This window comes from Lactuca serriola, chromosome 5 (assembly GCF_051521515.1).
Source record: "Lactuca serriola cultivar US96UC23 chromosome 5, Lser_US96UC23_V15, whole genome shotgun sequence".
Classification (NCBI taxonomy): Eukaryota; Viridiplantae; Streptophyta; class Magnoliopsida; order Asterales; family Asteraceae; genus Lactuca; species Lactuca serriola.
Window position 1 is genome coordinate 306,287,924 of NC_136412.1, and position 16,312 is coordinate 306,304,235.

The 16,312-nt window shown below is 38.2% G+C and overlaps 1 protein-coding gene across 1 annotated transcript; it reads left to right on the top strand.

The window, feature by feature from the left end:
• Positions 1–1,261: 1,261 nt before the first annotated feature.
• LOC145050713 (zinc finger BED domain-containing protein RICESLEEPER 2-like) lies at positions 1,262–2,567 on the top strand. Its single transcript, XM_078998919.1, has 5 exons — positions 1,262–1,475; positions 1,612–1,798; positions 1,879–2,099; positions 2,172–2,461; positions 2,532–2,567. The coding sequence occupies exons 1-5, from the start codon at positions 1,262–1,264 to the stop codon at positions 2,565–2,567; spliced, it is 948 nt and encodes a 315-aa protein (XP_078855045.1).
• Positions 2,568–16,312: the final 13,745 nt, after the last annotated feature.

A 16,312-nucleotide genomic window follows, 5' to 3' on the forward strand; every position in this document is an offset into this window, starting at 1 on the left:
TTTTAAGCTCTATAATTATGTTGGTTATTTTTTTAACACTTCCATGATAAGATTTGATTATTATTGCATGGTAGATGTCCGATGTTTCTTGTAATCGACCGCCTCTTTTTGATGATGATCAATATTTAGACTCACACTCGCCATTCGAATCGACAGAATTTGAATCAAGTACAAACACTCCAGTGATGGAAGACACTCCTTGTCCTGATGTTATTGTTATTACAGCTGATGATGGAGATGTCGATATAGCTGCAACAACGGATGACCTTGTTGGTGGTACAGAACAAGCAAATGCAGCTAATAATGAAGAACAAATTCCATTTACTAAAAGAAAACGGAAAAAGACTTCATAAGTTTGGGAACATTTTCGTGATATTAAGTTGGAGGACGGAACAGAAATGTGTGAATGTATCCACTGTAAAGAAAAAATAAAGAAACTTAAAGAAGGAACAACCACACCATTGCTTAGGCATGTTGCGAAAGATTGCCCGATTTTAAAACGGAAATGAGAAGTAATAGGTCAGTGAAATTTAAAGATGTTTCCAGGAAAGTCGGATGCTTCGTCAATGGTTAGAACTTGGAAATTTGATAATGCTAGGATGAGAGATGTTATTTCTCATATGCTTATGGTCCACGAGTTGCCTTTTAACTTTGTTGAGTATGATTTGTTTAATGTGGTAATGAAAGAAGCTAATCTCGCGTTTAACAAGATATCGTGTGCATCAATTAGAGAAGATTGTATTTCTAGTTATGGAATTGCAAAAAAAAAAGAGTTCAAAAGTTGTTGAATAATGTCAACCGAGTGAGCATCGCTACTGATATGTGGACATCAGGTCAAAATATTCATTACATGGTAGTGACATGTCATTTTGTAGATTCTGATTTTAAGCTTCATAAAAATATCCTGATTTTTGTTGATGTGCCTCCACCTTATTCCGGAGTATGTATATATGATTCTCTCTTTAAGTGTCTAAAAGAGTGGAATATTGAAACAAATGTTGCTACGTTAATGGAGGATAATGCTAGAACTAATGATGTAGTGGCTAAGAAGTTGAGGGAAAACTTGAATCTTCAAGAAAAACTTGTTCTTCGTTGAACGTTGTTCCGTGTACGATGTTGTGTGCATATACTGAATTTGCTTGTTCAAGATGGTCTAGCAGAAATTGAACCTATTATTCACAATGTTCGTGAAAGTGTGAAACATGTGAATGCGTCGCCGGGTTGATTGCATATCTTTAATGAGCTAGCTAAACAACTTTCAATGTCAAAGAAGCATTTGATTCAAGATGTTTCTACTCGATGGAATGCTACATATGCCATGTTGTCTAATGCTTTGGAGTTCAAAGAAGTGTTTGTAAATTATGCCGATCGAGAGTCCACATATAAAAATTTGCCAAGTGATGAAGATTGGAAGAAAGTTGAAGATGTTTGCTCTTTTCTAGCACTTTTTGAGGAAACTACAAAAATCATTTCAGGTATTATTGATTTTTATATGTTTTGGTTTAATAATCACTTTTAGATTAAAAACTAATTTGATGCCTATATCATACATCTATGTTTATTTTGACTAAAAAACAATATGATGCATATATGTAAGTTTATTTTTTATAGGTTCTGAATATCCTACATCTAACTTATTTCTTAGCGAGTTGTTTGGAATAAAGGAAGCTTTAGATGCAGTAGCTTTAGATGGAAGTGAATATATGAAATCAATGGCCATTAAAATGAAGACAAAATTTGACAAATATTGGGGTGATTGTAATTTGTTGATCTCAATTGGTGCGGCTTTGGATCCAAGGTATAAAATGAATTTAGTTGAGTTATTTGGTTTTATTTGATGTTTTTTTTTAATTTTAATTGTTACTCTTTTTGTACCAGGTATAAAATGAAATTGATCGACTTCTCTTTCAGGGCCATATATTCTGACAATGAGGCTCCTCGACAAATGCAAATAGTTCGGGATACTTTGTATCTATTATTCGAAGAGTATATTGATGCCCATAAAGCATCGGTTGTTGCTTCATCAAGTAGTGGAACAAACAGTGGTGTTGCCGCTCCCAAGAGTAGTTTTGCTTCGTTAACCGGACGATTGGGTAGAGGTCTTAAAACTGGGACAGCTAAATATGATCAACATATTAGAAGTGTCGATAGTTTTACTGCTTAAAAATCAGAACTTGATACTTATTTGGAAGACGGATTTTACATTGGTGAACCAGGTGCAGATTTTGATGCATTGGCATGGTGGAAAGAGAACAATTTGAAGTTTAGAATTCTTTCCAAAATGGTTGCCGATATCTTGGCAATTCTGGTCACTACTGTGGCGTCTGAGTCTGCTTTTAGTGCTGGTGGGAGGGTTATTGATCCACATCGTTGTTCTTTAGGAAGAAACATGGTAGATATGTTTATTTGTGGAGCTGATTGGTATAGACATTATTATGGGTTAGAGAGAAAGAAAAACAAGGTATATTTCTTATTATTAATTTTTTAATATTATGGATTTATTAAGCTAATAACTTTTTGGTGTGTAATAGAAAAATGAGGATACTGTAACTATTGAACTACCTTGAGGACGAAGATGATAATTGATGTTCTTGATGGTAAATGTAAATAAATTGTTTATACTTTAATGCTAATTACTTTTTTACTTTTTGATATAACTTTAATAATTTTGATATGTTTTATGTTTTTTTGTTAGTAGAATGGATGTTGAATTGAAAGGATGGATGTTGGATTGAAGGATCGGCTAGAAGGGAAATGGTTTTTTGGTCTTTTTGAAGTATTATTTGGTTATTTTTGTATGAAATGGCAAACAACTAAGTAAGAATTTATTGTAGTGTTATGTTTTTGGCGAACAACTAAGTAGAATGTTATTATTGTATGGAAATATTGAAGACGTGTTTGTTTTCATTTAAGTTCATGGTTGTTTATATATGTTCGTTTAAGTTTGTTTGTGTTTGTTCATATATGTTCATTTAAGTTTGTTTGACTTTGTGTTCGTTTATGTTTGTTTGTGTTCATTTATGTTCGTTTGTGTTCATTTATGTTCGTTTATCAACTAAACGAACGAACATAAACGAACACGAACACAATAAATTGATTAACGAACGAACACGAACATAAAAAGTTAGTTCGTTTAGTTGTTCGTGTTCGTTTGTTGTTTGGTTAAAGTTAAACAAACGAACACGAACAAGCCTCTGTTCGTGTTCGTTTGGTTCGTTTACAGCCCTACCTGTTAGCCATTGTTGCATTTCATGACTATGAAATATGGCAAATGAATGTCAAAACCGCCTTCCTTGATGGAAGTTTGGCTGAAGATGTTTACATGTGTCAGCCAGAGGGTTTTGTCAGTACAGAATACCTTAATAGAGTGTGTAAGCTTGAGAAATCCATCTATGGATTGAAACAAGCACCTCACAGATGGAATCTTTGTTTCGATGAGAAAGTCAAAGAGTTTGGCTTTTCGAGGAGTGAAGATGAATCTTGTGTATATGTCAAGGCTAGTGGGAGTATAGTTAGCTTTTTGGTAATGTATGTGCATGACATACTACTCATAGGAAATGACATCCCAACCTTGTAGGAAGTGAAGTCCTGGCTTGGGAAGTGTTTCTCTATGAAACACCTAGGAGAAGCTGCCTATATTCTAGGGATAAAGTGTGACATCCCCAAAATCTCGGCCAGAAAAGACCGTTTTTTCATTTATGCTTTAAAAATATTTTCAGACTAAATCCTTTTGATTTGAAAGAGTTGCGGAATTTGTTCCCAAAAACAAAACATGCTAAAACAATGTTTACCAAAGCATTTCATAAAAGAAATGTATTTTTCATTATATAATCAAAACTCGGGGTGTCATATTCCGATACAGACCAATAAGCATAAACGATAACATTACAAGTCATTCAACAAATATATACATATACAGACTTGTAAACAAAACAACTGATGGTTCATCCATCTCATGCCCTCGCGCCACTTCCTGTAATACAAATAAAACTGAGTGGGTCAGGCTTGGGAGCCTGGTGAGCATATAGGGTTTTCAACCCACAATAAATAATCATATTTAATTTTCACCAACCAACAATAACCCAATTACCCATTCCCGTTATTCTCACTTTATGTCCCTAAAACAACTAACATAAGGGACCTAGTCTAAGAATATTTCATCGGGGCGACAACACATGCTTCGGGGGTACCTCAGCAATATAAGTCAAATAAGGCAACCATGAGGGGGATGGAGTACAGCGAATGAACACCCAAGTTCATTAACACCTACAGGTGGCGAACCTGCTAATGTTTCCACAAGACTGTCTAGAATAGCCAGTGGTCGTCATCTAAACTCCGCTAGATGACTAAATCAAACAACAACGAGGCCTCTCATCTGTTTATTATACACCAACTATCTACCCATGTTCTACCCAACATATTAGTAGATAAAATATACATTTTTATACATAGTTTTGACAACCTGTATAGCATGCTTTAATCAACACATAATCCACATAACAGATGAGGCACACACACATAGCACGTATCTCATAGAGAATAAATCATATCTATGAGATAGAAGAGAGTGAATACACATTCACACATAACACAACCAAATATATACACATAGCACGTATTTTATTTAAAATACTTCATATTATTGTATTTGGAAGAAGGTAACTACACACTCACACTTATAAACAACAATATACTTAATACACTCGAACCAAACTTGTATTATTATCGTGTTTATGAAAGATAGTATACACTCACTTGATCAGAAGATGATCGGACAGCACTACGGCTTGCAGAAGTAGTAATCCTTAGCAGATCTGGAAGATCTCTTCAAAAATCGAACTTCTCGCGGGCAGAGCTTCGGCTCGGGAACCGCACTTCTCGGGATCTTCGGGATCTCAGGACTTGCCTCGGGGCTCGAGAATAATACTGGGGCTTCGGGATATTTCTGGCACGCAAAACGATGCAAAACGGGAGAGAGAAGAGATGAAATTGGCAATTGGGTCGGCTGCCCTCGCATCCTATTTATAGGAGGCTGGAGCCTCGGAGTACGCGGGGCGTACTGTAGTACGCAGCGCGTACTGCTTCCGAAATCGTCACTGCATGCGTCATCCGAAATGTCGACACTCTTCGGAGTACGCGGGGCGTACTTCGGATCAGGCCGGTGACTCGTCTTCGGATAATGCTTCCGAATTTCCATTTAAATTTAAATACAAAATAATTAATAAACTTCGGAAATTCATATCTTCTTCATACGAACTCCGTTTTCGACGTTCTTTATATCCACGCGAAGGTGAGACTACGCTCTACAACTTTCGTTTAGACTCCGTCGGCTAATTTCGATTTTATTTTTATTATTTATTTTTAATAGGCCGGGACAGAAACTTTCGTTATAAATTCATAACTTCTTCGTTTGACGTCCGTTCTCGCCTAACTTTTTATCGCTTCGATACCAACAATGAGATCTTCGATTCTCATTTAGATTGCTTCGGCTAAAAACCGCTCGATCTCAAATCAAGTATTTCGGGCTGCACACCGCTAAGCCGAAACTTCGATAAATCATAACTTCTTCATACGAAGTCAGATTTGGGCGTTCTATATATATTCGGAAACCTCGTTTCAACTACTACAACATTATTCAAAGATATTAAGTTTATTTTACACTTAAATTTGACGCTTATTTTTATTCTTAATTAATCAGACCACATAATTAAGCAATTAAGCACAAAACACATAATACTCAAATAATACATTCTTATTATTTCAAAACGGGTTACAGAGGTTAACCTAGACTATTACATTGCTAAAAATGGCAAGCCCGGAAACACAGGCGTTACAATTCTCTCCACCTTAGAATGATTCCGTCCCCGGAATCACACATCAACAAACAAATGTGGATAGCGACTCAACATGTCACTCTCCGTCTCTTAGGTGAGATTCGGCCCATTCGTGTGTTTCCATCGGACAAGCACTAACCCAACCATTTTGCGTCGCAAATTCTTAGTCTTTCGGTCAACAATTGCCTCTGGTTCTTCAATCAACCTTTTGTTCTCATCAATTCTCAATTTAGAAATTAGAATTATATCGGGAACTTCTCCCGTGAACTTCCTCAAATAACACACATGAAAAGTGTTGTGAATTCCATTCAGTTCTTCGGGTAATTCGAGCTTGTAAGCTTGGTTCCCAATCCTCTGAAGAACTTTAAACGGTCCAATAAACCTTGGACTCAACTTTCCCCTTTTACCAAATCTTATAAGTCCCTTCCACGGCGAGACTTTAAGCAAAACCGAATCTCCAATCTCAAAAGTCATCGGTCTTCGCTTCTTGTTAGCATAGCTCTTTTGACGATCTTGAGCTGCTAACATTCTTTCCCTAATTATTTTCAACTTTTCAGCGGTTTGATGAACCAACTCCGGTCCCATAAACTGCTTTTCCCCAGCCTCAAGCCAACAAGACGGCGTACGACACTTCTGTCCATACAAAGCTTGATAAGGTGCCATCTTAATGCTCGAGTGAAAACTATTGTTGTAGGAAAATTCTACCAAAGGTAAATGTTCATCCCAATTACCTAGGAATTCCAAGGTACATGCTCTCAGCATATCTTCAAGCGTTTGTATTGTTCTTTCACTCTGACCATCAGTTTGCGGATGGTAAGCTGTGCTTAAACATAACTTGGTACCCAATTCCTATTGTAGACTTTTCCAAAACCTTGAGGTGAAACGGCTATCACGATCCGATACAATCGTTAACGGAACACCGTGAAGCCTCACAATTTCCTTCATGTAAGAATTCGCAAGCTTTTCCATAGACCATTTCTCCTTGGCCGCTATGAAATGCGCACTCTTAGTGAATCGATCAACGACCACCCAAATCATGTCGTGACCATTCTTTGTTCTAGGCAGTTTAGTGACAAATTCCATAGCAATGTCTTCCCACTTACCCATAGGCACAGGAAATGGTTCTAAACTCCCGTACGGTTTCTGATGTTGTGTCTTGACTCTCGCACAAGTCACACACTCGGCCACATACTTTGCAACATCAAGCTTCATCGTCGGCCACCAGTAGTAGGGTTTCAGGTCCCTATACATTTTAGTGCTACCAGGATTAATCGAGTACATGGTCTTGTGAGCTTCTTCCATCAGAAGATCTCTGACTCCTCCTGTCTTAGGTATCCAAATCCGATCTTGGAACACCTTCAGTCCATGACTGTTTACACCGAACACCAACGTTTTGCCCAAACGTTCCTCCTTTTAGTCATTCTTTTCAGAAGCTTCGCTTTGAGCTTTCTTTATACTTTCCAAAATAGTCGAGACAACTTCTATTCTCAACGCTCTTGGCCTTTTCCTTTCAAGATTGACTTTCCGACTGAGAGCATCAGCAACAACATTAGCTTTACCGGGATGGTAAAGTATCTCGCAGTCGTAGTCTTTAAGTAATTCTAGCCAGCGTCATTGCCTCATATTCAATTCTTTCTGATTAAAGAGATATTGGAGACTCTTATGATCAGTGAAAAGTTTGCACTTCGTTCCATAGAGGTAATGCCTCCATATTTTCAGAGCGAAAACTACCGCTGCCAACTCCAAATCATGAGTCGGGTAATTCTTTTCATGCTCTTTCAGCTGTCGAGACGCATATGCTATCACCTTTTCTCTTTGGGTCAAAACACAACCCAATCCAACCCCAGACGCATCGCTATAAACAGCGAAGTCTTCAACTCCATCGGGTAGAGAAAGTATCGGTGCCTCGCATAGCTTCTTCTTTAGCTTCTCGAATGCTTCTTTATGCTTATCACTCCAAGCATAAGTAGCTCCTTTGTGGGTCAAATCTGTCAATGGAGTAGCAATCGAAGAAAAGCCTTGGATAAACCTTCGGTAATATCCGGCTAATCCTAAAAAGCTTCGAATCTCCATGGGACTTTTCGGTTGTTCCCACTTCATCACAGCTTCGATCTTCATTGGATCAACCATTATCCCCTCTTGGTTGACCACGTGACCCAAGAATTGGACTTCACGAATCCAAAAATCACATTTGGAGAACTTAGCATACAGCTTCTCCTTCTTCAAGATTTCCAACACTTCTCGCAAGTGTCTGCCATGCTCCTCTTGGCTTTTCGAGTAAAGCAGAATGTCGTCTATGAACACTATCATGGATTTATCAAGGAAAGGATTACAAACCCTATTCATTAAATCCATGAATGCTGCAGGAGCATTGGTTAGTCCAAACGACATAACCAAGAACTCGTAGTGTCCATATCTAGTTCTGAATGCAGTCTTCTCTATATCCTGCTCTCTTACTTTCAGCTGATGATATCCTGACCTTAGGTCGATCTTCGAGAAATAGCTCGAGCCTTGCAATTGATCAAACAGGTCATCGATCCTTGGCAACGGATATCTATTCTTTATTGTTGCCTTGTTCAGCTCTCTATAATCAATGCACATTCTCATACTTCCATCTTTCTTCTTCACAAATAACACCGGAGCTCCCTAGGGCGATGAACTAGGTCTAATGAAACCTTTGTCCAATAACTCCTGAAGTTGCATCATTAGCTCCTTCATCTCCGTCGGTGCTAATCGATAGGGTGCTTTTGCTATTGGCGTGGTTCCTAGTAACAAGTCAATACGGAATTCCACTTGTCGATCAGGCGGTAATCCAGGAAGATCTTCGGGAAATACTTCCGGATATTCACACACCACTGGAATGCTCTGCATCACCTTCTTTTCTTTCTTAGCATCAATCACGAATGCTAAATATGATGTACATCCCTTGGTCAAACACTTTCTGGCTTTCATTAGAGAAATGATTCCAGAATTCACTCTGCGTTTGTCCCCATACACCATAAACGAATCTTTACCAGGCGGGTTTACTTTAACTATCTTCTTCTTGCACAAAATTTCGGCATCATTGGCGCTAAGCCAATCCATTCCCAACACGATGTCGAAACCATTAAGCTCGATGGGCAATAATTTCTCATGAAACTTATTCCCATTAAGGTTGATTAAGATGTCTTTCATACGATGGCTAACAGGTACAAACTTGCCACTAGCTACTTCGACTAATAAAGCATCATCTAGTCTATCAATAGGCAAAGCTAGCTTTCTACCAAACTCATGCGAAATAAAGGAGTAGTTGGCTCCAGAATCAAACAAAATTTGAGCAGGTAATTCATTTACGAGAAAGGTACCTGAAGCGACATCAGTTTCATCTTTCGCAGCTTCAAGTGTCATCTGGAAGGCTCTCGCGTTCGGCTTTGGTGGAATGTTGGGCCTAGCTGCCTCCTTCTTCTTCAGACAGTCTTTCAAAATATGCCCCTCTTCATTGCAACCAAAACACATCCTTTTGTTGTTCGGACATTCATTGGCAAAATGTCCAACCTTCCCACACTTGTAGCAGGTCACATCCTCGCTACATTTCCCAAAGTGCTTTTTCTTACACTTATCACACCACTTCGCTTCGCCTCCTTTTCCTCCAAACCTTTTCGAATCAGATTTCGAAAATTTGCTTTTCTTACCGGAACCAGATATTCCCTAAAACTTTCTTTTCTCACCAACCTCAACCTTGTCGGTGGTTCTTCCCTTAATCATGTTCTCAACAGACTTGGCAGCCCAGATAGCTGCCTCTAGAGTAAGTGCCTGACGTACTGGCACCTCGTACTCCCATGGGAGTCCCTTCGCATACCGGTCCACCTTTGTCAACTCGTCTGGGACGATACGCAAGGCAAACTCCATCTTATCGGTGAAGTTATTGGTGTATTCATCAACTGACATGCTGCCTTTTGTCAATGTCAGGAACTTGTTCTCCAACTCCAACAAATTTTGAGCCGAGCAGAATCTGCGCTTGAACTGCACCAAGAACTCTGCCCATGACAATTACAGTGGCTCATTAGGGCTCAACGTCTTCCCTAGAGTGTTCCACCAACGAACGGCTCCTCCTCGGAATTGACGCACTGCATAGATAGTCTGCAACTTGCCTCTGCAGCCACATGTCATAAAGGCTAACTCCATTTCGAAGATCCAATCCATAACTCCAATTGGATCCTCCTTTCCATTGAAGGTCGATGGTTTTCAAGTTAGAAAGTCCTTGTACTTGCATCCCATTCCATCATTCCTTCCATCACGATTATCTTGCCTAACTATCGGTGGGTTGGCTTGACCAATAGACCCACTAAAGTTTCCACCTTCCGAGTGCCCTTCATTTAATTCAGGCTCCTCCACACGAATTGACAGTTCTTCACAATTCTGTTGAAGCAACCGTCTAGTTTCATCCATCTGACGATCCAACATCGTCTGAATCATCATTTGCACACCAGCCATGGTTATTGGCTCAGGTGCTACTGCTACGATAGGTACTTGCTCAATCACTGGTGGTTGATTCCTGTTTTCGTCAGCATTCCCAACTCCACTTCTTGTTCTCACCATTTTGATCTACACACCGAATAAGGTGAAATTAGATCCTCAATCACGATAGATATTCAAATCATCCTTATCACCCCGAAACGTTTACATGCTAGTTCTAATATCGTAGACGTACGCTTAGAATCCTACACACATAAGGTTTCTAGATCCGGTCGGCAACAGACCATAGATCCGAACAAATAATATCATATATGGCAACATATAACATTTAGCACATAAAAGCATTTTAGGCAACTTTCCTAAAATAAACCAGTGCTCGTGTCTAAAACATAACAGACACACATCTCAAAACTCCACTTAGCATTCTAAGTTTAAGTCTAGAAATCCTACAAATTCCTAGTTCGCTTAAACTAATGCTCTGATACCAACTGTGACATCCCCAAAATCTTGGCCAGAAAAGACCGTTTTTTAATTTATGCTTTAAAAATATTTTCAGAGTAAATCCTTTTGATTTGAAAGAGTTGCGGAATTTGTTCCCAAAAACAAAACATGATAAAACAATGTTTACCAAAGCATTTCATAAAAGAAATGTATTTTTCATTATATAATCAAAACTCGGGGTGTCATGTTCCGATACAGACCAATAAGCATAAACGATAACATTACAAGTCATTCAACAAATATATACATATACAGACTTGTAAAAAAACAACTGATGGTTCATCCATCTCATGCCCTCGTGCCACTTCCTGTAATACCAATAAAACTGAGTGGGTCAGGCTTGGGAGCCTGGTGAGCATATAAGGTTTTCAACCCACAATAAATAATTATATTTAGTTTCCACCAACCAACAATAACCCAATTACCCATTCCCGTTATTCTCACTTTATGTCCCTAAAACAACTAACATAAGGGACCTAGTCTAAGAATATTTCCTCGGGGCGACAACACATGCTTCGGGGGTACCTCAGCAATATAAGTCAAATAAGGCAACCATGAGGGGGATGGAGTACAGCGAATGAACACCCAAGTTCATTAACACCTACAGGTGGCGAACCTGCTAATGTTTCCACAAGACTGTCTAGAATAGCCAGTGGTCGTCATCTAAACTCCGCTAGATGACTAAATCAAACAACAACGAGGCCTCTCATCTGTTTATTACACACCAACTATCTACCCATGTTCTACCTAACATATTAGTAGATAAAATATACATTTTTATACATAGTTTTGAAAACCTGTATAGCATGCTTTAATCAACACATAATCCACATAACAGATGAGGCACACACACACATAGCACGTATCTCATATAGAATGAATCATATCTATGAGATAGAAGAGAGTGAATACACATTCACACATAACACAACCAAATATATACACATAGCACGTATTTTATTTAAAATACTTAATATTATTGTATTTGGAAGAAGGTAACTACACACTCACACTTATAAACAACAATATACTTAATACACTCGAACCAAACTTCTATTATTATCGTGTTTATGAAAGGTAGTATACACTCACTTGATCAGAAGATGATCAGACAGCACTACGGCTTGCAGAAGTAGTAATCCTCAGCAGATCTGGAAGATCTCTTCAAAAATCGAACTTCTCGCGGGCAGAGCTTCGGCTCGGGAACCGCACTTCTCGGGATCTTTGGGATCTCGGGACTTGCCTCGGGGCTCGAGAATAATACTGGGGCTTCGGGATATTTCTGGCACGCAAAACGATGCAAAACGGGAGAGAGAAGAGAAGAAATTGGCAATTGGGTCGGCTGCCCTCGCATCCTATTTATAGGAGGCTGGAGCCTCGGAGTACACGGGGCGTACGTCGGATCAGGCCGGTGACTCGTCTTCGGATAATGCTTCCGAATTTCCATTTAAATTTAAATACAAAATAATTAATAAACTTCGGAAATTCATATCTTTTTCATACAAACTCCGTTTTCGACGTTCTTTATATCCACGCGAAGGTGAGACTACGCTCTACAACTTTCGTTTAGACTCCGTCGGCTAATTTCGACTTTATTTTTATTATTTATTTTTAATAGGTCGGGACAGAAACTTTCGTTATAAATTCATAACTTCTTCATTTGACGTTCGTTCTCGCCTAACTTTTTATCGCTTCGATACCAACAATGAGATCTTCGATTCTCATTTAGATTGCTTCGGCTAAAAACCGCTCGATCTTAAATCGAGTATTTCGGGCTGCACACCGCTAAGCCGAAACTTCGATAAATCATAACTTCTTCATACGAAGTCAGATTTGGGCGTTCTATATATATTCGGAAACCTCGTTTCAACTACTACAACATTATTCAAAGATATTAAGTTTATTTTACACTTAAATTTGACGCTTATTTTTATTCTTAATTAATCAGACCACATAATTAAGCAATTAAGCACAAAACACATAATACTCAAATAATGCATTCTTATTATTTCAAAACGGGTTACAGAGGTTAACCTAGACTATTACATTGCTAAAAATGGCAAGCCCGGAAACACAGGCGTTACATAAAGATTCTGAGAAACATAGTAAAAGACTAATTGGACTTAGTCAGAGTACCTAATTGGATAAGGAGTTGAAGAGGTTCAGCATGCAAGATTCCAAGAAAGGAGAGTTACCCATCTAGAGTAACGCCAGACTGAGTAAGACTTATAGCCCGAGTACCGAGGCTGAGATAACAGAAATGAGTCGAGTACCATATGCTTCCGCAGTAGGCTCAATCATGTATCCTATAACATGTACTCGTCATAATGTGGCCTTTTCCTTGATCATGGTCATCAGATATCTGGGGAATCCTAGCAAGGCTCACCGGATCACGGTAAACAATATCCTCAAGTACCTGCGGACGACTAAGGATTGGGTCCTTACCCTTGGTGGGAGTGATGACTTAAGAGTTGTAGGGTATAGTGATGCAAGCTTCAAGACTGATAGGGATAATTTCCGCTCTCATTCAGGTTCGGTGTTTACCTTAAACGGAGGAGCAATTACTTGGAAAAGTTCCAAGCAGGAGAAAGTGGCTTATTCAACTTGTGAATCAGAGTATATAGAGACAAGTGAGGCAGCAAAGAAGGATATATGGCTAAAAAACTTCATTGTAGACCTTGAAATTGTACTAGCTATAAAGGAGCCAATGGAAATTTTCTGTGATAGTAAAAGTGCAGTTGCCTTAGCGAAAGAACCAAGGGATCATGGGAGTGTTGGATAAGGTGTCTAAGTCCATAACTTATATGGTACATACTTGACCCGGCTCGACATGGTCCATTTGGGTTGCACTTCACCCAAACAATTTATGGATAATTTTATGAGAATTGTATACTTACGATTTATTAATATATTATAAGTTATAATATATTAATATGAAGTCATGTTATTTAATTAGTTTTAGTCTTAAATTAATTATGAATTAATTTAGAGATTAAAAAGAAGACTAATTAAATTGTGGGCTATTATTTTATATGGTGTGGGCTAATACTCATTAGTTAATGGGCTAGGCTTATATGGAAGTCCATGGATGACCCATGGAGCTTTTAACCCATGGATCCTTGGAAAAGGAAAGGTCATGGGTTATTAGGGTTTCACCCTAATCATGTACACTATATAAGCATGCTTATGTTGCATGAAATAGCCACTAGTGGCACTAGTTGTGTGAGACTTAGTAGTGGCCGATTTCATAAGAAAGTATACTACTCTCTCAAAGTTTTCCAAGTGTTTGTGGTGATTTGTGATTCCATTTGAGGCATTCACACTATTGGTGCTTGGCTCTCAAACTCCAAACAATCAACCATCATCAAAAGGTATGTATTTCTACTAGTAGTTTTATGATTCATAATCCTTATGATATGCTAGTTAGGAAGAAACCTTGGAAATTATTATTTGCATGTATTTTAGAAGAAAACATAGATCCAAGGTTTATTAGGGTTGCATGCACACTTAGGAAGTGTTAGATTGTCCAAAACCGAACAGTGGTATCAGAGCCTAGGCTTGTTTTCTTGAATACTTGATGCAAATTGCTGAAAATCGAACATTTAATGCTGTCTGCACAGCTGACTCGCCGAGTCCATGAAGGGACTCGACGAGTCCAAGGCAAAACTCATCCAACTCGGCGAGTTGGTTCATGCACTCGGCGAGTTGGACCCCCAGACAGCACATCTTCGAGTTTTGGTGTTGGAATTGGTCTAGAATCATTACATTAAACTGTTTTGGACTCATAAAACCTGTTTTTGATGTGGTAATGATGATGGTGGACCAATTTCAAAGTTATAATCAAAATTTCAGGTTTATATGTGTTCATATGATTCTTGAAATTGTTGATGTGGATGTTCATGTTCATATGAGTTTTGTTAGATCATAGGAATTATTTGCAAATTGTTTGTTAGTTAATTCTTGATCTTAATGTGTTTTAATGGAATTCATAATTTGTCCTCAAGTTATGGAATTCCAAAAGTTTTTTCTTTTAAATGTTGTTTTTTAAGAAGTCATAAGTTACACTTTAGAAGAGCTAGTTTTTCTAATAAATGCTTTTATGGACTTCATAACTTGTCCTCAAGTTATGGATTTCCAAGAGACTCTTCATTAAAAGTTTTAAACACTTAATTAAAACTCATAAGTTATGAATATCCAAAAGTTTATGAATTGTTCAAAACTTGCCCTCAAGTTTTGGAATTTGTAAAGTCTCACAAAAACTTTAATTCCATACCCTAGAAGTTTTAAAAGTTAAAATTCTACCCTTATACCATTATAAGATTAATGGTTAATTATTATATATATGTATAAGAACAAGTCGTTTTACCGTTAGTAGGCCTCATTCACGAAGCCGGTCTATAAGGTGGGTATAAGGTTGTTGCCTATAAAATGGCAACTTAATGGGTGTCCACTCTCACCCACCGCTTGCTTGACTGGTGGAGGGTCGTTAGCCGAACGGGTAGGACAATGACTTCAATTCTCATTAAAAGTATAATGATTATTATAAAGTAACTAAATATTTTTTTTATTTAATTCCCAATCTTAGTTACTTTAGGAAAAATGTGAATTTGGTGCTAGCCCATGGAATTCACACTTTGTACCTTACCAAGTCGTTGGTGGAGCGTGTATGGTTAACTGGCACACTAACTTGGACTAGTAAGGACCACGAAGGGTGACTTAATGTTTGTCATAGATCAATGGAGCGGGTGTGGTTAACCGGCACATTGATTAGGTGATAATATTAAGGGTACCAAGTGAATTGGTATGGTTATTCACACCTTGTTTTGTGATCCTCGGCATCCCAGTCACAAAATTTGAGAGGGCACACTCGAGATTGAAACATGCCATTGAAAAGTTCAATGAATCTCAAAAGATCTAGGAATTTCAAATCCAATTAAAACCTAATAAATTATTTAGTTTTTCATGGTGGAAATTGGTGAATCGTCATTCGCCTACCTTCAAATATTTTATAGCTTGGATTACGGCATCCCTCTTCCAAATTATAAAATATTGTGTTGGGTCCTAGCCTTAATATTTCATATTGGGTGTTATATTAAGGATTTTGAATCAACTAACTTGATTTTCTCCCATTATAGATGTCTGGTTCAGACAACTATGATCTTCCCAAATCTCTTGAAGATGGTGTCCCTCAACATCATGCTTCACTTCCTCCACCTCCTCCAATTATTCTCCCTCACCCACAAGTTCTTGAAAAGTTTAAAGTCACTCAATCCCTATTGGAAAGCATAGTCTATGTGTGCTCACATCTTGGAGATAAAGTCACATATTGACAAGCCGGGAGAGTTGGGTGTCAAAGTCCCGTGAAAGTTGGATGTTCAATCACTTTCTTAGTAACATAGTGAGTCTCTTTGGGACTACTATGAGACGAACTATGACATGACCCTTAATGATGTTATCTTTTTGCTTGGTGTTGTGGAATCAGCAATGATTCGGAACACCAGTAAAGCAAATTTGATTAAAAG

Coding starts and splice junctions, on each gene's coding strand:
- LOC145050713 (XM_078998919.1), top strand. CDS start 1,262: ATGTCAAAGAAGCATTTGATTCAAGATGTTTCTACTCGATGGAATGCT. Junction 1,799..1,878: donor GGTGCGGCTTTGGATCCAAG/GTATAAAATGAA, acceptor TTTTTGTACCAG/GTATAAAATGAAATTGATCG. Junction 2,100..2,171: donor AACCGGACGATTGGGTAGAG/GTCTTAAAACTG, acceptor CTTAAAAATCAG/AACTTGATACTTATTTGGAA.